This window comes from Syngnathus leptorhynchus, chromosome 1 (genome assembly GCF_054491065.1).
Source record: "Syngnathus leptorhynchus isolate UIUO chromosome 1, UIUO_Slep, whole genome shotgun sequence".
Lineage (NCBI taxonomy): Eukaryota > Metazoa > Chordata > Actinopteri > Syngnathiformes > Syngnathidae > Syngnathus > Syngnathus leptorhynchus.
This window is the reverse complement of record NC_141195.1, coordinates 20901572-20923041: the sequence shown is the minus strand read 5'-3', so window position 1 is coordinate 20923041 and position 21470 is coordinate 20901572. Positions and strand designations below refer to the sequence as shown.

The window sequence follows — 21470 nt, the reverse complement described above, 5'->3', positions numbered from 1 at the left end:
GTGTGTGTGCGTCAGAACTCACTGGAACCTGGCCGTTTATGATGACCTCCTCGGCAAAGCGCACTTTGACTGGATTGGACTTGAGCATGGCTTTTTTGGCTGCACTGATGAACGCCGATTTAGGGGACTAGGGGCAGATGTCCAAGAATCAAATGAGTGAAAAAAGAAGAGAAGAAGAACAAGCAGAGGGAGGGAAAGGGTAGAGCAAAAAAAAAAGCATAGTAAACACATTCTAAAGTATACATGAAAATTACAGTTTGTGGTGCAGAGTTAATGATTGGTGGAAATGTGGTCTTAAAACAAAAAAGGAGCTGATGCACTCACTGGATATGGTTGGACAACAGTCAATAGAATGGATTCTTTGCAGCTCCTGAAGAGGGACAACAAAGCATATAAACAGCAAAGAAGAGTGTAAAATTTTAAGATAGGAATTAACTGACATCACACATGCATAAAAATTGATGACACACTCAGATAGTCAAAGCCGAGGATTCTGAACTTTTTGTGAATACTGTATACAAGAGGTATCCAAACCTTGTCGTCGAGGCCTGCTGTCCAACATATTTTAGATGTCTCCCTCCTCCAACACACCTTGATTCAAACAATCAGGATAGTTATCTGATGCTGATTACGTGATTCAGGTGTGTTGGAGAAGAAAGACAGCTAAAAGATGCAGGACAGCGCCCCTCAAAGACTGGAGCTGGGCGCCCCTTCATATTTGAACTACTGTTCATTTTTAGAGTGCCTCTAATATTCTTCCAGCCACCTGACAAGGTCGATGACTCGTTCTCTTGGAGCTGAACTGACAGGTTCATCATTGATCGCGATGATCTCATCACCAGGCAAGAGCTTACCCTCTGATGGGCCACCTACAACACAACACGCATATGCACACACAGGAAGAAATACACAAACACATACACACTAAGGAATCAGGTCAAATTTTGCTTGCAAAAATGAGCTGTGCATAAACAAATTAGGTCCTTTGTAAATGTCACGTGAAAATGTATTGCATTGTCTTTCTTTACATACTTATCATCAGCCTAACAACTTTAAATAAAAAAAATCATAAATTCCGTTTCAGAATCAAAGTCAAAGTAGTGATTGATTATTTGGATGCTTCTTTGTGGCGTTTGACATTTAAACAGTCAACCTAAATACCAACACACAGAGGAAAAGAAACAGAAATGTATTTTGGCTCCTGCAGTGGGAAGTGTTTGAGCCAAGCGCCCTTACAAACCTGGCGTGACCGAGCGGACCACCACCGGCTTCTCACTGCCTGCCACAAAGCCGAAACCCAGAATGGGGTCACGCCTCATCTCCACCAAGCGGGGCACAGGGGGAAGCCCATCCAGATGAACCTCCTCCAGGGAGCTGCTCTGGGACACTTGGCTTCGGAAGAATGATGGAAAGAATAAACAGCAAATACACTTCTGATGAATGGAACACAGTTGTACAAGCTGGGGCAACTTTTATCTGCTTCACTAGCTACCTTGCTTACTTCTTTCACTGTTCTCATCACCCCCACCACCCTTGTTTCATTATCACATATACTATCTGTATTGTACATACAATATAAAACAAATCTGCCTGTAATGAAGCATGTTCCAATCTGTGATCTTCCCATTCTCATCAGGGTCGGAGAGGGTTTAATCCAACCAGAGGGCAGAACAAGTCGGAAGGCTGAATGCCAAAGGTCGAATAGTTAATGACATTTATGTACATCGACAGTCTCCCATAGTCAGGAAATTTGAGGGAAAGCAGAGTGAATTAATTGACAGATCAGACCACATATTTTTTTAGACAGCAAGGACAGTCATTAAATGCATATTTGACTACAAATTTCTCACCCATTCATACATCAATTTTCTAAATCTCTTGACTTTGTAAGGGTTGAGCGCAAGTCAATCCATCTGATCTTGAGCGAGAGTGGTTAGCACGTCTGCCCAAAATGAGAAGTTCTGGGTTCGAATCTCAGCTCAAACCCATCTTGCCCAATACCAGCTGGCATAGACTCCAATTCACTTTCAACTCTAATTAGGGCTCGCTGGACTGAAATTAAATGGATGGAGTGGGTGACAGTTCATTCTTTTTCAGTTGTAATGGTATCACCGGTCATCCACAGTCGAAATTCACGGACAGCGACACAAATGTGTCTTTGGTCCTTTTTGCACAAAAGCCACTATTACAGCTTTGTCAGAGTCCAACTGTGGCTGTTGAAACTAACACAAACATTGCAGCTCCAGTTGATTGTAGTTTTGTTAGATGCAACAAAAGTCCCTTTAAGGCTTACACACTGCAGAGAATACGTTGCATATTGAGGTTATACATACTTGGTGAGGCAGTTCTGGCTCTCCCTGTTGCAGTTCATGCTGTCCCAGCTGTATAGAGGCCCCTGCAATCCTCCCCAGGAGCCTGGTGGCGGCCAGCCTGATGTCTTGTTTTTGTGACTGAAATGCAAAGTCAGGGCGATCAGTAATATTTCAACAAATCACAGACTTATAAATAAATGAAAAACTTCATTATTTAATGATTTTTCACTGCTGCTTAGCCATAGTTTTCTTGAATTATGCACACACACTCACACACACACACACACACACACACACACTCACACACACACACACACACACACACACACACACACACACACACACACACACAGAGTTAGAAATACACTTGTCCAGGTTGAAAGTGTGGCAAAAATCTCTCAAGGGTCAGTCATCTCTGTAAAAAAACAAGAGGCAGAAAGCCATTCATTCGTAAATCGCTGTGATGAATTTGGATACATGATTTTGGTCGTCCAAAAGACATCATATCCACTGCTATTTTAAAACCCCAAGAGTCGGAACCTCAAAACCAACAGAAGCTTCTGTGTTATCGGATGCGAGGATACGAGCGCTGATCAACATTCATCTGTCTGTCATTGTGTAGCTGTGAGCAGCTGTGCTCCAAACTGAACTAAACTGCCATGGCCTTGCCTCATTTATCCCATAATCCCCCTTTCATCAAAGGGAAAACAAATCCAGGCGTGTGTGTGTGTGTGTGTGTGTGTATATGTGTGTGCATTTCTGCCTCTGTCCATGAGTGTTTATTGAGAGTAAGAGGATTTTCAAAATGTATTGTTGTGGATGGGACTATAACAGCAACACTGAGAATGTCATAATAGATCTGGAAAAAGAAACGGTCGCTTATTTATTGAACATCTTTGTTCAATACATTTTGCTGTCAAAATGAGGTTCAGATGGATTCTGTCTCATGGTACAATGCCCATTAGGAAATGAGAAGCCACCAGTGATATAATTAAGATCATCATCATATGGTTCTGAATGTTGCCACATTTGTGACTTTGTTACAATTCACTAGGCATTTCTGCCTCACCTACCAGGCCATCTGCAAATTTGTTGACGAAAAAATACACAAAATGTTAGACTGGAGAAAAGTAGGTCTAATTCCGAGCGCAGGCAGACAAATGCAATTTTGGTGTATTGCTTGAGGTTCTGGTAGACAAACTGGCGGATGTGAGTGGTGGACGTCATGTATTTCAATCATAAATAAATACAACCGTGGGACAATCAAGAACTGAACGTGCAAACCAAATAAATGTAAATGGTAATTGGGAGACAGCAAGGAAAGCTGTATTTGTTGCTAAGTCAGTTATTTTGTCTAATTAGATTCCCAATTGCTCAATGGTAAACTGAAATGACCTCAGCATAATTGATTACGCTGGTCTTTGCTTTCATAGGCTGCCATTAACGATATTGATCGTCTGTCTTCTAATTTAGCTGTTTTAAGAAGTGCAATGCAGTGATGAATTTCACACACGTATGAAAATAAAGAAGTAATGACTCGTGGGCTAGTCAGCCAATCATCAATGCAATTTTTGTGATGTGGTCACATCGCCACTTGGATTAGCCAGGCAGCCAATCACGTAACACAAAATGCTGAACAAAATTATATTTTAAGCAAAACAATGTCGACCACTGGTATCTGCATCAATTGCCTGTCAAAATAACATGTTTAAGCAAGACTTGTGAATGATTATTTTACTAATTCTATTTTAAACCCTGAGACTAAATTATTTAATGTGAGACTCTCCCAAGTTATTTCACAAACTTTCCCTTGGTCAGCCGTTCACCATCCCATCTTGTTCTCCTACACCTTCATCATGTCTTCATGAATGAAACATTGGAGGACGTTGTTAAAAGTTCCATTTGAGTGGTCCTGCTTTATTTAGCTTTGCTACTCGCCAACAGCATGTTTTGGCTTTTAGTGGATTTAACACACAAAAGCATGTGAGTATATTCCTGAGTGCACACATACAGATGCGCCAACATTCTTGTTAGCTGCAATCATTCATGCATGGTGAGTATCTGTTGGAACGGAAATATTTGAATAACATCCACAAAAAAAGAGAAGATGTGGTGTGAAATGTTTTTCAACTCAATTTGAAAGAGGCTTTTCTTTTTCAGTCAAAGAAAAGCACAAGTGCTGTGCAAAGCTTTATGACTGAGACAAATCAAGACATTCATCTTCACCATAACTGCATTTGCATTTGAAATTATACCGTTAAATATTATATTCATGGAGGTGTCATGAAATATCACACATCCCATTCATGTATCTGGAAATAGCTGCCTAGTATTTCATCTGCTATTTACAGTCTGACACGTGATTGTTGATACTCTTACTATTTTATGGCTGCAATGTGTTATCAAGTCTTAAATCAACTCTGATGAACCAGCCATGAAATGTAGATCTTTTGCATCCTTGAAGACGCACCACAGAGTGACACCTCTATCAACAATTAGTCTCTCTCAATTTTCTTTAGGGCAGCGTTCCAATTTTTTTGTACATACCACATACTAAAACTACCAGGTTTCTTGTGATGATGTAATTCGTTACAAGCTAATGATAAAAAGCTGTTCTTCACACACACACACACACACACACACACACACACACACACACACACACACACACACACAAATTAGACAGGTCGCGCACGGTTGTGTCAGTTAGTTCAGTGTCAGCCGCATCAAACGTCTGATCATTGTGTTCATGTTAAACAATGCACTTTAAAATTAAACCAACCTTGCATCTTTACTCTATAACTGGTAAATAAAATAAAAACGAAATGAATTGCTATTGAAGGTATGACCATATAACTGAAGCTGGCAACCTTTAGATAATCACTTTCTGACAGCATATTGCTTGGTTTGAAAACCTGCTGCCGATAAGTTATTATAAAGACTTGAATTGACAGGATCACCACGAGTGATGAAAGGGCAACATGAACCACAGATCAATAATTTGCAGGGCTCGCACAACCCAATGGAAGGTTACGATTCATTATATGGATGGATAGCTTGATGTGGCACAGCTAAGCGCTTCAGGTAATTTGCCGGTATTGCTACCCATCCGTTCTCTGTAGTGCCCATCTTCATTAGTGTCACAGGTGAGCTGATCCCAGCTGACTTTGTACCAGCGGCCTGCTATATCCTGGAGGCGCAAATTGACAAAACTAGCGGAACTTTTTTAGTCGATTAACTTAACATGCATGGATTTTGCATTCTGGGGGATGCGGAGGACGATCATTCAGATACCACACTCAGTCCAATAACTGGAAGTCAGGGGGGCTAATCAGTTGAGGGACAATATTTGTTTAAAAAATAACAACAATAGCTGTGTCATAGTAAACTGATAGATCAATGGTTTGCTCCTCAACAGGCAGTGTGTGTTCAGTTTCTGCTCAACAACTGGATGAATGTGACTGTAAGCCTGTGGCTAGTTCCACCACCAGTTAGTTACTGGTTGACTGCCTGCACTGTGATCTTCAGTCAGGCATTGACCAGTTGTTCAGTTGGAACAGTTCAAGAAAGGAAAGCGTGTGCAGTGTGGTGATGAATTTGATTCATACACCAGTCACAGTATTAACCTCGATTTCCAAATTAAATGTACTAGAACAAACTTGGTAATATATAATTACCAGAAATGAAGCAAAGGCCAGTTATTGTATGATATACTTGAATAACTGAACCAACCTATAAATCGAAAGAAAGACCTTTTCCTCTAACTTTGATTTTTGCATACTAGAGATGCATTTTTACACAAGAGTACTTGTTTCTTTACTCACTATCGTGAACAGTTAAAATGTTTAACCCAATGCTTGTACATGCACATGTGTACATAATGCATGCATGTTTATGGATGAATACATGTTACACTTGAGTATTCTATGGAGCTATTTGGAGCAGAAGTAACTGCTTAACAAGCCTTCCGGTATGGCTCTATCAACAAATGACATAATTAAGTATGCCGTCTCTCAGTTATGTTTAGGTGAAAGAAATGGCTTTTGAAATGACAGAGAAATCTTCTCTTCCAAAACGTTATTGTATAAACAAATGAGAGTGATTGGCAGATGGGGATGTATCTCAGTGGTAGAGCGCATGCTTTGCATGCATGAGGCCCTGGGATCGTTTCCCAGCTTTTCTACGTTATGGTATCTCAATCTGAATAAATTATCTTTCTGATTTTAAATTAACCATGCATGCAAACTTAGTCACCTGCATCGCATATAACCACCATGGCGGCTGACAACTGTCCATTGGCAGATGGGGATGTAGCTTAGTGGTGGAGCGCATACTTAGCATGCTTGAGGTCCTGGGATCAATTTCCAGCATCTCCATGTTTTGGTAGCTCACACATGCATCGCACTAGAACCACCTACTACGGTTGGCACAATATTAGTTCCGTAGTTAAAATATAAACAACACAGTCTCATTGATGAATTAAAGATGACTACTGGGCTATGTTTGATCAATTTGTTGCTGTTTCAAGTGTAGGAATCTATAAATATGTGTATTTTCTTGTATTCTACCCAACTTTACTGTGTGTAGTAAAACCCAGATAAAGTAATTAATTATTGAGAATGCTCTTAGTTAAGTAACATTCAGGTTACCGTTGAAACATCTTGCATGCTGGTCATGGTAAAATCTGTCTGAATTTTTAATGCATTTCAAGAAGAATGCCTCAGTGACTTAAAAATACATCTCGTTGGAGGTCAAAGAACCTTGAAACGTGACCTCTTTTCACTGAGAAAAATGGCGCTTTTTTTTTCTTAATAGTAATAATTCCTAATGGAATTCCTATTTCTCACCACAATCATGTGGGAAAACGGTTCTGTGAAGAAAGATAGAGACATATTCTTACCGGAAAAGCTTTTCCCCATCTCCTTTTCCGTGCTATGTTGTCTTATTTGCAGAAAAGAATGCCATTTGTGAATCTAAGAGTTGTTCTGAAAGTGATGCCATTTGTTTTCATCAAGGAGAGACAATGTGATCATATCTTGAAGATGCATACAGAGTTTGGATAATATATTAAGGCGAGGAATAATATCATAAAGACACATCTGGTGTGAGACATGACTGGATTTATGGACAATCGAGGGCCCATTTTTAAATGAAAGTGCTTCCGAAATAATAGTTAAAATTGTTTTGAAAAACACAACGGGTTCGAGGCTTAATAGCTGAATCTCAGAAAGCATAAGATGATCAGAACTAAAAAAAAGAAAAAAAAAAGCATATAAAACGAGAAATCACAATATTTGACGTAAAACATTTCTAAAATAAACACGCATGCAGCCCCTCTTGCAATTACCACAAATCAAATCCCCTTTGGAGGATTATACCATTGCAAATCAAGACAACTGTGTCACGTCTCGTCCCCAGCCGTTCCAGTATGTGTCTGTTGTCATGGTTTCTGTCCGTGTGCTCGCCCCTCCCCTCCTGTGTGCCCATGATTCGTTTGATTATTCTCACCTGCCTCTTGTTACCTGTCGTGAATATAAGTCCTGTCTGACCCCCCCGTTGGATCATTGTTGTCTTCATGTCTTTTTGGTTCCTGTTGTTTTCAAGTCTGTTTCGGTTAATCAGTCAGTCATGTTATCATTTTGCTAAGTCATGTCAGTTTTGCCGAGTCGGATAGTTTGTGTTCTCCAATAAACCGTGGTCTAAGCTGCACTTGGTCGCCCTGCTCCAGTCCATCCGTGACAAACTGTGCATCGTGGAGAGTTACAAATAGTGAGAGAGTGACACACGGTGCTAATGTTTTTCTGATTGTTTGATGCTTTTTTATGGTGGGCACTGCCCACAGGATCATGTTTGTTCTAGACATGTTAAAGTTAAATTGCTTACATTGAGTGAAACCTATGGTACAAAAACCCAAACGCTTCAGCCAAAGAAGTTTTGATTTACTCCAGTTGGGAAATAACCCTAAGAATTCATTGGTCAGATCCTTCTGAATACCATAAAAATCTACAGAGCAGCATGCAATGGCAGAGGGCAGAGGGTAATGTGGCATGTTACCCTAATCTCATATTCAGGGCACAAAGGAGGCTTGCTCACCCGGCTTTGCTGCCAAATGCCAAAACGCAACAGGCAAACTTCTTCCAGAGCAAATACCAGCGTGACCTTTAGGCTTCATGATTCCACTGACAACTGATCCATCGACAATGGCAAACTAAGAGAGGAGGACCACATGTCGGTCCTGCTCGCTTCCTTGGGAATCATGTAAGTCAATTGGGACAAGCAATTTATTAAAGTTTAGAAAGATGAATTGGCTTGTGTGTCATATGCAAACATAAGGCGCACACAGAAATGACACAAGCCATCTGGAAACCAACTGCCAGCAATACCACTTCTGGAAGTGTTCGCTGTTATTTTGAATTCTGTTGAAAAATAATGGGCCTGAGTCAAATAAACGTTTTTTTATGGCAAACATGACAAAGCAAAGTGATATGCAACTCGTGTAAATTAGAGGCCAAGCACTTAAGACGTTACAGTACAACTATGGAGGCTCAATGTCTCTAAATTCACAACAAGCATGATAACATCTTGTAAAATAACCTGTAAGAGTATTACAGCGCAAGATGGTGATCATTACTTAAGACTGTGCCTCTTAATGCTTGACACAAAATTAAGTTCCTCGAACAACTTTCTCCTAACATTGCCACAGTTCTGAGATAGTTCCTTGGAGGTGTGACAATTACAAAGGACATTTGGCTCAAAAACCAAAGGGACACTTACCCAGAGGACTTTTGCCCTTTAGAAAAACTAAACATATCCATGCTCTTCTGCTACTGTGTAATATGTGGCCAAGATCAGACACTCCACAGTCTGATGCTAAAAACTGCATCCAAAATCCTTCCAACTTGTAAAATAATCCAGTGTCAACCCGGATCCATGTCAGTGGTCAACAAAAGCCTTTGGCAACAACAAAAATTCATGTAACATCTTAAACAACCTCATTACTGCCGAATTCTCCCTCGTGTCCTCTGAAAATCCAAATTCCCAGTCTTGCTGTTAATTTTTTAGTAAGGAAAGAGAGTCCTGTCTCTCCGAGTCCTGGCTGCTGCATCCCACCTTGCATAGTTGAGCTGCAGTGAGCCTGTGTGAGTGCTCTCCATCTCAGGGTATGGGTAGATGTAGCAAGTAGGGAGGAGGGAGTACATCAGAGTGGCCGAGGGATGGGACACAGCAAAGAGGGAGGGACAGGAAGAGGCAGTACACAGTGTTAAATGAATGATGGATGTTATTTGGCTCAGTTCTCTAAACTACAAGTCCCTTTGAAGGCCAAAGAGGGAATTGGCAAAAGGAGGCTGTGAAATGAAGGAATGAACATTAAAGATGGCTGAGGGGTCAATGAAACTGTATCTAACGCTTGGTAAGACAACGACCCAGTGATGGAGCGATGTGAGCTTGTAAGACATTAAGTGACCCAAGCAATTTTTCATTCCCTCTTTGATAGACATCTTCGAAGACATTTACAACCTAGTAAAAGCAAAAGGGACGATGATTTTTTAATGCTTGTAAATGACCCATCAAGTATTGTTAGGCTTTCTGATACAAAGTGATTTAGGGTCGGCTATATTCAGTGTTAGCAGAAAAATGTACTCTGATACCTTTTTTGGGGGGCGAAAAACATTCACCTGATGTTAGCTTGGAGAGGCTCCAGCATCCTTAGTGACCCTGAATAGGATGTAGCAAATGAAATGAATGGATGTCACAGTACATAATATTTGTGTTCTGAATACGTAACGCCAGTATGTGTATTCCGTTACTCCCTGAGCCTGCATGCTAAAGCCTATGCGAGCTTCATCAGCCACATAAAGAGCATAACATTGTTGCAGTGCAACACATGTACCTAACTGTGAATTCCATGAACGAGAAACTGACACAATTAACAGAAACTAGCAACAGAACAGATTCAACCATCACGATTTCTTCTTTGTGGCATGCTGCTTTTAATGATGGGTTATGCTTCCATGTGTCATTCAAGGTATCAGTCACCAGTTCCAAGTCTCACCATATTAAACATGCATTCTCCTGCACCCACTGACTTGTCCTGACTTGATCCTCTATATTTTAAATGTTTTCCATTTATTGACGTCAAAAGACTGTTTGTATTTGTATAGAGAATTTCTACCACACCAAAATATCGACTTTAGTGGATTATCAAATACAAAAATCAATTGTTCAAGTTGTCTATTTTGTCCATCAACACCAATGATCCATGAACTATAGGGAAACAATATGCTAGCTATTTATAGATGCTGCAGAGCTGCTTTTTGCAGTTGTATCTAGTTGCGTTAACTTTAAAAAACATAAAAATAATCAAAAATAAATTGTCTTCAATAAATGCAAATAGCTACAGCACTGTGATCTACGACTGCCACCAAAGGAATAAACGGTGCTGTCCAAACTGTAAACATGAATGTCTGTGGAAAAACATCTTGGTGCATAATATGATCAAAACAGCCACAACCTATGCAAATATAGACCTTCAATGTTGCACTGCGCATCCATTGTGCCCTACACGCCTCACAAAATGTACTGCACTGCAGGGAAACACACACCTCCTGCATATGCTGGTCATGTCTTCATCAAATGAACACATTTGAACACATTATTTATATGTATCTGTCTATCTGTCTGTCTGTCTCTCTGTTGGTCGTGTATATTGTGTAATATTATCATTTGCAATCTTATAATAGTGCGTCAAAAGTGTATTATGGAAGTTTCAGAATTGCTTCCATCAATAAATAATTGACATTTCACAAAAATGAGCTTTATCTTATCTTATTATAATTCTTGATAGTGTCAATAATGCCGTTGCCCATGAGTCTATGTGCATAATGGTTTTCCTATGACCTGTATTCCACTTCCACTGAGGCAGAAATCCTTTCATCCCAATTGAATTCACAGGTCTTGACAATGTAGCACTTTTGTGCTGAGTTGGCAAAAATAAAACTTAACCTTGGCCCTGAAGACATTTACTGTATGCTGATAAAAGGCCTTATATTTGTCTCCTCCATAGTGGAAAAAGCAGGTCACCACCAGGCCTGGAGAAAAGGATCTTTAATTACCCTTAATTGTCCTTTCAGTGGCCTTGTTCAAATCAAAAACAGCCAGCTTGGCATCAAATATGAAAAGCCTTTTTCCTCTCAAGTTCATATGGATGTGCCACTGTATTTCCTAAACACAGAAGAGCGACAAATAACTGGTGAGCCCTCATATCACTCCATTTTATTGTAAGTTACTGTTGGATACGTGGATGGATACATAGATGGATTGATTAATAAATGTGTGAAATGGCAAGCTTTGGTGAAAATACAGAGAATCACGGCTCACTTATCCTCTTTTTACAGCTGTCTTGAAATCATCCATTCAGTTTTAGTTAAGCTAATATGACGCATGGAAATGAGCAACTTCTCCATGCAAGAGAATGGCTTCGTGTTACCATGACAACAAGGTGTTTTGAGCACTGTATCAGAATTGTACTGTGGAAGAAAAAAAGCTAATGTAAAGCTAGAAAATATATAAACGCAGTATATTTTCTAGCATCACCCTTACCTTATTTTTGCATAACATAATTGCTATAAACAAACACCCTTTCCTCAGCTTCACCTTAAACTTGAGTATGTGACAGTTACCATAAGTTGCCTTTTTCAGTGACAGTTATCTGTGCACCCACCGAGCAATACTGCAGCTTTGTTGAGCTTATGGATTTGACTATCAAAATATGTTGTCACCGAGATGATACAAAATGTACCCAAAATGCTGACAGCAAAACAGGACCATTGCATAAACAGTCTATGGGGTTGTTTAGGGCCACACTTGCTAGGGAGGACCACGTTCATTACCCTGTTGCGATCTACTGTTTGCCGTGAGACTGTGACCTCAACTTTGAACACTCCCCTGTTTCTTGTGAGATAAAGAGATGAAAGCAAATTCCTGAAATTAAACTCTATCATACCTGTCATGAACACATTATAGCGCGGTAAGTGCTTGTGCTAAATTTTTATTCAGTCAATGTATCTCTTGGGCTGGATAGCAGCACCATTCTTTTATTTGTCAAATTTGCGTTGCCATTCCTCACCTTGGCTGATTTAAAACAGCAATACTTATTACAATGAGGACAGATGGCTGCAGTGGGGGGATGGACTACGACATCACATGAATAATAATACAGACGAAGGTCACAATGTTAGTGTGAGTGTGAAGATGGAAAAGAGTGCTTTGCATTGATTTTATAAAGCTATTCAACCCCTGGGTGATAGTTGACGTGTGCATAAAATCATTAACCTTCTCCTGCACATATCTCCCTTTACTGCTGCCTTTGGAAGTGAAAGCAAACTCAAAGTCAGACAAAGATAATGTTTTGCAAGAGGTATTGATTTAACAACCTGTGAAGGATATGGCCTCAGAACTAGTTGGAGCAACTGTGTTTTATCATTTTTACACATGCATGTTCAAAGCAAAGAAAACAAAAATATTGTGTAGCAGTTTCATTTGTAAAAAAAATATAAATAATCAAAACATTTATTCATAGGTAGTTTGGATTAGTTGTTTTGATATGGAGAATTCATAGAACGCAGAGAAAGATACAAGAACGAACCATATTATATAGTATTAAAAATTCAAACTCATCAGCTAGTGTACAACAATACAACGTACAAAAGCATATAGTACTGCATTACTTTTAATGATGCTACTCTTAGAATGATGTCCCAAAAGAGACGAAACAGTACATTAAAGTATAGACAGTATTTGTCCCAATCCCATTTTTAATCTTAATAGGATCATATCACATAGAACTGACAAGCCCTGCCCTTAAATTGGCACGCACTGTTCGATATTGAAAGTGTTTGCTTTCAATTGCAACTCCCACTGAGTTAATAGCCTGTGACAGAAAGTCAAAGCTAATGAGTAGGTAGTTATTGACACAGAATGGACCGACTGAGAGATACGTCCTGGATGCTGGTAGAGTGCAATTGCCGGCTTTATAATTTTTTTTTTTAATCAAGAAGTAGACATTTCCCAGCCTGACTACAGTATATCCACCTTATTGTATCCAAAGAGAGAGACACAACCTTTTCTTCTTGACACACAACACCGTAAAGAGCACCTACTGTGATCACTGGCAGAGCTAGAGGGTGGGCACAGGGGCACTAGCCCCCCTGAAAAGATTGAACTCCATCCAGGACATGTAATCTCATGGGACTTCCTAGAGAAGTCTGTCAAACGGAAGAGAAAATGTTTCAGTAATCTGAATATGTGTGCATTTAAATGTACAGACTGATGCACAAAGTGTGTGAAAATGGAGTTGGGATTCTCATCTCCTTGTTCCATAACATCAGTTTCTTTAATCTTGCCTGTAATCAGTAACGTCCAAGGCACGGATGCCAAAATGGAAATGTTGCCCAAGACTTTTGCTGGGTAGTGGAACATGTACCTTTCCATCATTAATGTACTTAAATTGCTCATCACCCTTTTGTTAACACACACACACACACACATGTACACACACACACACACACACACACACACACACACACACACACACACACACTTACTCCTCTAACAATGAGATCATCAAATTTCCTTTGTGCACTGCCAATAATCCAACAAGCAATCTCTCGCTTTTTCCTGTGGCCTAATCTGATTGGATGAGGCATAAGGGGAAGGGGGGTTGGAAACAAGGCAGGGTGTGAGAATGGGAACAGGCATGCATGTGAGAGGGAGAGGCTTGGGAGTGAGAGATAAAGGTCACGGTAGAAACATTAACGTAGCAAGAGATTTGTATTCAAAGATGAGACAAAGTGAAGAGCAAACCGTTGCAATTTTTCCCTGCAGCTATCATTTGACAAGAGATCTACTATGTACTGCACGTCTATGGGTTTTCTTCCCAATTTAAAACAATTCCAAGTCCCACTGAATTATTCCATGCAGTGATGTGGGTTTTCTGCATATAGTTGTCATTATCTCAATGACTAACAAATGAGCTAGCCAAAGTCTAAGTCTCAATTTTGTTCATATAGCAATTTGTGGCTAATTTAGTGATTTTTAAGATCCCAACTGTGATTATTCTTCAAAATAAAGTGGTATTGGAGCACCTGCAGTTGGACTGTAAATGAACGGTGCATTTGCAAAATCACCACGAACTGAACGGAATCTGCGATGGTGAACTTACTTGTACGTATGTATATGTGCAACACTTAAGTTTAGCCTGTGAGACAACTAGCCATTAGCAGGGATGGGCACCTAATGAAATTTTGCCGGTCCGTCCTTCGTCCCCAAGCTGGGCATCTTCTGTCCTCGTCCCCCCGTCCTTATTCACAATATAGTTGTCCCCCGTCCCTGTGCGTTCTCGTCATTGTAAAAGGTTTCTGTCAACGGCTTGTCCATCATCAGTCCGAACAAACAAACACAAACCAAGTCATAGTCCAACAGATGAGAAACAAAATAAATCTGAGGTTTTATAAAAATGCAATCGTGATGATTTAAACCTCATTAGCTGGCTAATTAACTTTTCACATTCATTTGACTTACGGGCACCAATTTGCGATTATTTGAAAACCTTTCTCAGTCATTGCAGCGACGCAAAAACATCAGCAGATGATAATATATTACAAGATTTGGTAGGAGTTGGTTTTATTTATGTCAGTGTAATCGCTCATCAACAGGATCTTTGAGAAAAAAAACCCACTTGTGGCCTTTATACTTTTTTCAACAGTCACATTCAGTCTGAAAGTACTCATTACACACTCCAGTTAACGCCGGATATTACTATTTTTAGCAGACTTCTGTCAAACGCATAAATAAGCAGAAGCAGCCGAATAAAGTTAAATAAATATAAAATATAAAATACACGCACAAACACACTCACACTCGCTGTGAAATCTAAAAAAAATAATGGAGGACAACAACTCACTGGGAATAGACAAGCAGAGGTAAACTTTTATGATACCGCTCAGAGGCACAGCAAAAAAAACATACTTATGGAGCTAAGCGGAACATATCTTTGCAAGGAGGAAACCTTTGGCTTTTTTCCTATGGTGAGTGACATGACTATGATGTATTTGATTTATGGTAGAAAGTAACAACCGAAAATATTGTCTATTTGTGTCATGAAGTCACGGTTTCAATCGGGGAATTAAATGTGTGAGTATCACTACCGTCCAGGCATGTCCATGGGTTATAGTGAATGTTTCAAAAACAAGAATTTCTACCTTAACCCGGATAGTGACTTCATGTAAATAAATGAATAGCCTTGCAATCTGTAGGACGGAACCGACAGGTGTGTTTTTGTCAGTCGGTACTTGACCCGGTTGGGGCTGATTACAGGGTCGGACAAAAACCCACTTCCATCCTTGCTTAGTCTGTCCTTTTTAAAAACACCCCGTTCTCTGTCCTCACTCCACAAAAAAGCACCGCACATAAGTAATTTTCCCCTCATCATGTGCATCTCCATACCCTTGACTCATTATCAAAATTTGCACATTTTTTCTCGTTTTACATCAGTATTTGTGTTAGTAACAGTTGGATATACATGTCTGCCAGTTAAGAATGTCATTAAAGGCACAGCTCTTATTCATCATGGTGTGCCAAAAATCCACAAACTTCACAATTGATTTTCATCCCAGATTTGGTAATTGCTTCACATGCCTGCGATAGTACTACTTCAACAAACCCAGGAGTATTTAGTTTGTATGCCAACATGTTTTCCACAAGTATGCGAGTCTCAATATCATCCATAGGCCAGGTCAAATCATCTAACTGCTTTTTCCTTAATCTTCATGCTGTCAGCTTGCTAAATATTCTCCTCGGCAAAGGGAAGTAGTGAGGGTGATGAGCCTATGAGTAGAAAATTTGCATCTGCAGCATTTTTAGAGGGGTCAAGCAAACTGTAGTTTGCACACCAAACAGAATCTTTTAAGAGCACTTAACCTGCATACAAAGATGACCCTAAGAAGTCATTTACCTCTTCAAGCTTAACATCAAGCAGCCACACATGCACACTACTAAACTGGAAACCCGGTATGCAAATCTACTTCCTGTATGTTTTACGGAATACTGTAAGTCATTCCTGCTCAAAATTCAGTGCACGTCACATAAAGTCTAAACCATTTATATAAATTTAATAAATTTAATTATTATAATAATGTTCATAAAACAACAGCAACGAAAGCATTAAAGGCATGCCGCATAGGAGTTGTTAAATCAAGTCGTAGCCATCTGATAAAGTATTCATGTACGGAAGCAGCCACAACCCATTAAATTGCTCCTGGTATTGCAAGTTGTGAAACATTTGCGTTATAAACAGCACAAGTGATAACAAATTAAACAAATTTTAGCTGTCAAATCTGAATTTTAGTCATTTCGCAGCTGTCTGTAATATGCCTGTTCTATTCACAAGGACGTATGAGGAACGAGACAATGGATTTCATATCTGCACTTAATTCTACAACAGTTTGTTTCTTCTCAATGGTAGGTCTTCAGGGACAGTTACATCAGTGTTTGGAACTAGTTTTGCCCTCTGAGATGATGAGCATTTTCCCGCTATTAGCCTCCAGGCATACACAACAACAAATATATTGAACTCACAAACACGATGGTGCCTTGTCAATAAAACGTGTCATCTCACACATGCTGCACACTCTGAGGGCGGTTTAATGTGCGAACAAGCTATTGATGGAACGGCCTCGCTGGTCAATGGTGTGATCAGAATTTTCAGGAACAGCACTTTGCACACGTACAACGTCAGCACGACTGCGTTCATAACATGGGCTCTATCTGAAATAAATGATATATTTTAGACAATCTATAAAATATAAATATTTTAAGAAGCCTGAGGTATGGATTTTTACTGGCTTCTGATTTCAAAACTAGTTATCTATCCATATGTGATGAGGCTGTACATTTATATGGGCTCACAGTCACAACTGCTCTTTGAGGGAAACCATCATTATGATGTGGTTGTGCTTTGGGACAAAAATGGGGAAAAAAAAAAAAAAGATTCCCAGCTACAGGTAAGCGATCTGGCATACCATTCAAGAGCAAGTGGGGGTGCAAGGGAGGACCCAGTCAATGACTTGACATTACATCCGTTCCCAACATGGCATCGTGGATTTAAATCAACCAGGGGATTCTTTTGGCAAATATAAGACTGATCACAAAAATTGGAACACAGATATTCACCAAACTCTACAAAACTGCTCCCTTTACCATTCAAGACCTCAATTTGGGAGCTCCTTAGAAAAACATTAACTGCTCACTGAAAATGTGTGTGTATTAACACACTTCTTGATGCTGCATGTTTTCTTTTTGATTTTATGACAGGTGCTCAGCTGATAGTGCCAAACAATGCATTTGAATACACAGTAAGTGCAAACTAATAATATACAAGTAGCCAAAAAATCGATGACATAATCTCAGAGTGTGTTTAGCAATTACAAGAACTTGGATTGCATTGCATCTTGGAGCCGCCTCAGGATTATGTAACACTCACATGCATGACAATTCAACAAGCGAAATGACATATGGCATGACAAGCACAATAAGCTTAAGCAGACCACAGAGAATAAGAAAAATAGATTCATCAAATGACCACAACCTATAGAGTAGTGGAGCACTATTACTACAATTACTTTTTTACACAATGATTCTGCTTTTGTTGCAGATATCACTAAACCTTTACATCCTTTTAAAGAATGGAGTACCTCAGGGAAACTGACGTAACTAAGAATCACCCAACCAACTCACTTCCTGAAGTCAACAAACTTAAATACTTCCAAAAATTCCCATGACATATTAATCCAGTGAGATGTCTATCAATAAATGCAGTTTTGACTCGTAGAAATTCCAAAATAAATAAGCACTCACTTGAAAGTGTTTATCCCCCCATGTTCATCTTCCTCATCACATGGCTCCATCTCCTTGAGGAATGAGTGATCAGACCAAGAAGGATGGAAGCCCTGTTCTCACCACAACCAAGACTCAAATAGCCAGCAGGAAGATCGCTTGTTACGCTCCTGGGTCCAACTTCCACTTCCTTTGAATTCCTCAACTCAATGTCCCGTATTTCTCCGGTTCCTTTTTTTTTTCTTTTACTGCTGACTTGTTGCCAAATGTTCCAGCTTAGCAGCACTGCACAGCACTGCTGGTGATGATGATTTAGCGTGCATCTGGGCCAGTGGGGATAAACTTCATTCACATTCACACATAGACTGACAGGCAGACACACACACACAAATACACGCTTGGATTTGTTTCCCTGTGCCACAGAGAGATCATGACAAAACTAGAAGTGTGATAAGCTCTGGCTCGCTGCTTGACACAAACAGCTTGAGGATCAATATGCAATATTCACCAATGGCACTGGACTTACAGTCTGTGTGCAAATCCAAATGTGTCACTTTTAACTGGATCCCCCCCAATGCCTTGGTTGTGACTGAACATTCTGTCTGTAAAGGTTATGAACTGAATCTGTGACAAAGGGTAGCCTTAGTGGAGTCCAAACATGACTGGAATACAAACCCGCCTCATTGCAAACAATGCGAAACAAACTGACAGGGACCCGGTACAATACTCCCAACTTCATATACTAGATCATTTCACAACAGCCGCAGCTGTACCAAAATTATTTACATATAACAAACAAAAAAGACTTAAAAAACAAGTTTGGTAAAATGTTGCTTTATTTAACCATTATTTTGTAAATTCATCCAGCAATCCATTTTCTATATTTCTTATCTTCTTCATGGTCACAGGAAACTAGAGCCTTTCTCAGCTGACCCTGAATTAGTCACCAGTTATTCACGAGGCACACATTGAGACTGTCAACCCGTTACATTCACATTTACTCCACCACAGAGTTGGAATTGAACCCATACTGTTTTCACCAAAAAAACACAAATAAACAGTTACACCATCAGTCACTTCTTTAAATTCAGCAAATATTCATTTGGTGTTTCGTTCCCTGTCTGCTTAGATCCATTTTGTGTGCCAATGTTGCACCTACTGTATGTAGGGTTCGTTTTCTGATCCATGCCATGTCAAACAGCAAAATCCCAGTTTAATGGTTTTCTTTTTTAATTGAAGATATATCATAATGCACAGCTACAAAACGTGAGGATCTTAAATGAGAGGAAAGAAATGCTGTCACTCTAGACATTCATCACTTCTCAATCGATTAACCTTGAATTATTAAAGGTAGTTAACTTTTTTTTGACCCTACATTTTTTAAAGTTTTTTTTAGTTAAACCATAGCTTGTACAGATTATTATTGTTTTTTTTAAGGTGGGATAGTTTGACCCTGGACTGGACTAATTCAATCAACCACACGTGTACATGAATATCGAAATGCAGCAAATGACATTTTTTAAATCAATCTGTATGTGCTTGCATGCACATTCACAACTGATGCTCCAAAAACAATCCAATAACACATAAAAAAGACATTAGATGCCAGGGGTCGCAGTTGAGGATGCTGCCATCTTCTAAACAAATTCAGAGCAGTTACTTTCAAGTGATGCGTAGACTAGTATGCACATAGAAGTCAAAGATGAGATGTCGAAAGATTTGAAAATCAAATTAAGAGATATTGGTAATTTGAAAGGATAATTCAAATGTAACTAAGCCTTCCAACATATGAGAAAAGTACCAGAAAATAATGCAATCAAAAATTGTTGATACATTTTTCAGATGATCATTATATTAGTATTATACCAGAACTGCGGTAGTTTAGAATTCATTGTTCATGGACTAGCCGGCTTTGTTTTATGTCAGGCTGCAGCCCAAAACTTTGCAATGCAGCCCGACTCCTGTCATAGGCAATATTGATGGCACAGAGCCTCAAGCCCCTCAAGCTAGTGCAAGTAGTAGGTCTGGGGTCAAGGTGCAGCAATTCGACAACAACAAAAATATCTGACACCCACAGGGATACTGACATCAATAATCAAACATAAATACTATTTATTCAAATATTAACAACAACAAAACTCCATGGTATCTTACCTCATGACTCAGTGTGCCATCCTGCTGCGTCTGTTCAGTTATGCCCTAATCCTCAAGCTGCCACCAGCAGAGGGGCAGGGTCCAACAATAACCACAACTGCAATGAAATTACTTTATGTGTGGATCAGTGGGGGTAGGGTGCAACAGTCGCAGAGGTTTGGAGGTGGATGAGTGAAATGGCTCGAAAGACGCTTGGTAAAAGGGAAAACAGCTGGCTCTTTATAAATTGCTGATGAGTATCTAAAACGGGTCAATTGTCCAGTCACTGTCGAAACACTCAAGCATAGATTAGTGATGGGGAAAATAATGCTTTAAATTTGCTTCATGAACCAGTTGTATGTCTGACTCCTCTTGATGGTACTTGTTCAACATTGGGTTGAAAGTACACGGATGTCTTTTCTTAAATCCCTATAATTCACCTACCAGTGCCATCGAGAGTCGTCAAAGATTACAACTGGCTCATGAAGCAAATTTGAAGCTTCGTTTTCCCATCACTATGTCATAGCCATCATTAGGAAACTTCAATGGACAATGTCCCACCCCATTACCAAGCTGATCGTATCCAACCATTCATTTCCTTCAAATTCTCCTCATGAGGCTCTCAATGCGGGGTACACTGGTCGCCAGTCAATTGCAGAGCACATATAAACTTCACACAACAAATCAATAATAATGAGAATAGTGCGTGTGATCTTAAGGAGATATCAAAGTTCTGAAGTGAGTCAGGGAGAAACTGACCAAACTTCTCTTTCACTTACTTCACATCTATTTCACTCAACAACAGCAGAGCTCCTTCTCAGACTTACACGCACATACGTGTACACACGTTGAGGTACCGGCCAGTGAGTTTTCTCAGATATTAGCTCATTGAAGACATTATTAAACCTCTTAATATAGTTGAATATACGTAATCAGCTCCTCTAGCCCTACATAGAGCAGGCATGCCTCTGCTGGCATTCTATTTAAGTTAAACTACTAAATCAGTTTTACATGGTTTTTACATCCTTCAAGGAGAAGTCACAGTAGATTCCAAAAGTCCAGAGAATACAGTGTCATACTCACTCATCATTTCCTAGAAAAGAGGTTTCTCTCCATTCATTGGCTCTGGTTTGC

General features: G+C 39.6%; 1 protein-coding gene across 1 annotated transcript in view; it reads right to left on the bottom strand.

Moving 5' to 3' along the window:
- LOC147062644 (FERM and PDZ domain-containing protein 4-like) overlaps window positions 1–18320 on the bottom strand; it is a 28301-nt gene extending 9981 nt beyond the window's left edge. Inside the window, exons 1-6 of the mRNA XM_085926182.1 lie at window positions 18225–18320; window positions 2334–2450; window positions 1241–1392; window positions 767–869; window positions 325–370; window positions 23–127 (exon numbers count right to left, since the gene is read on the bottom strand). Of these exons, the coding sequence (XP_085782308.1) occupies window positions 23–127; window positions 325–370; window positions 767–869; window positions 1241–1392; window positions 2334–2450; window positions 18225–18274 (573 nt within the window). The 5' untranslated portion in view covers window positions 18275–18320. The remainder of the gene's footprint in view (window positions 1–22; window positions 128–324; window positions 371–766; window positions 870–1240; window positions 1393–2333; window positions 2451–18224) is intronic.
- Between the last annotated feature and the right edge of the window lie 3150 nt (window positions 18321–21470).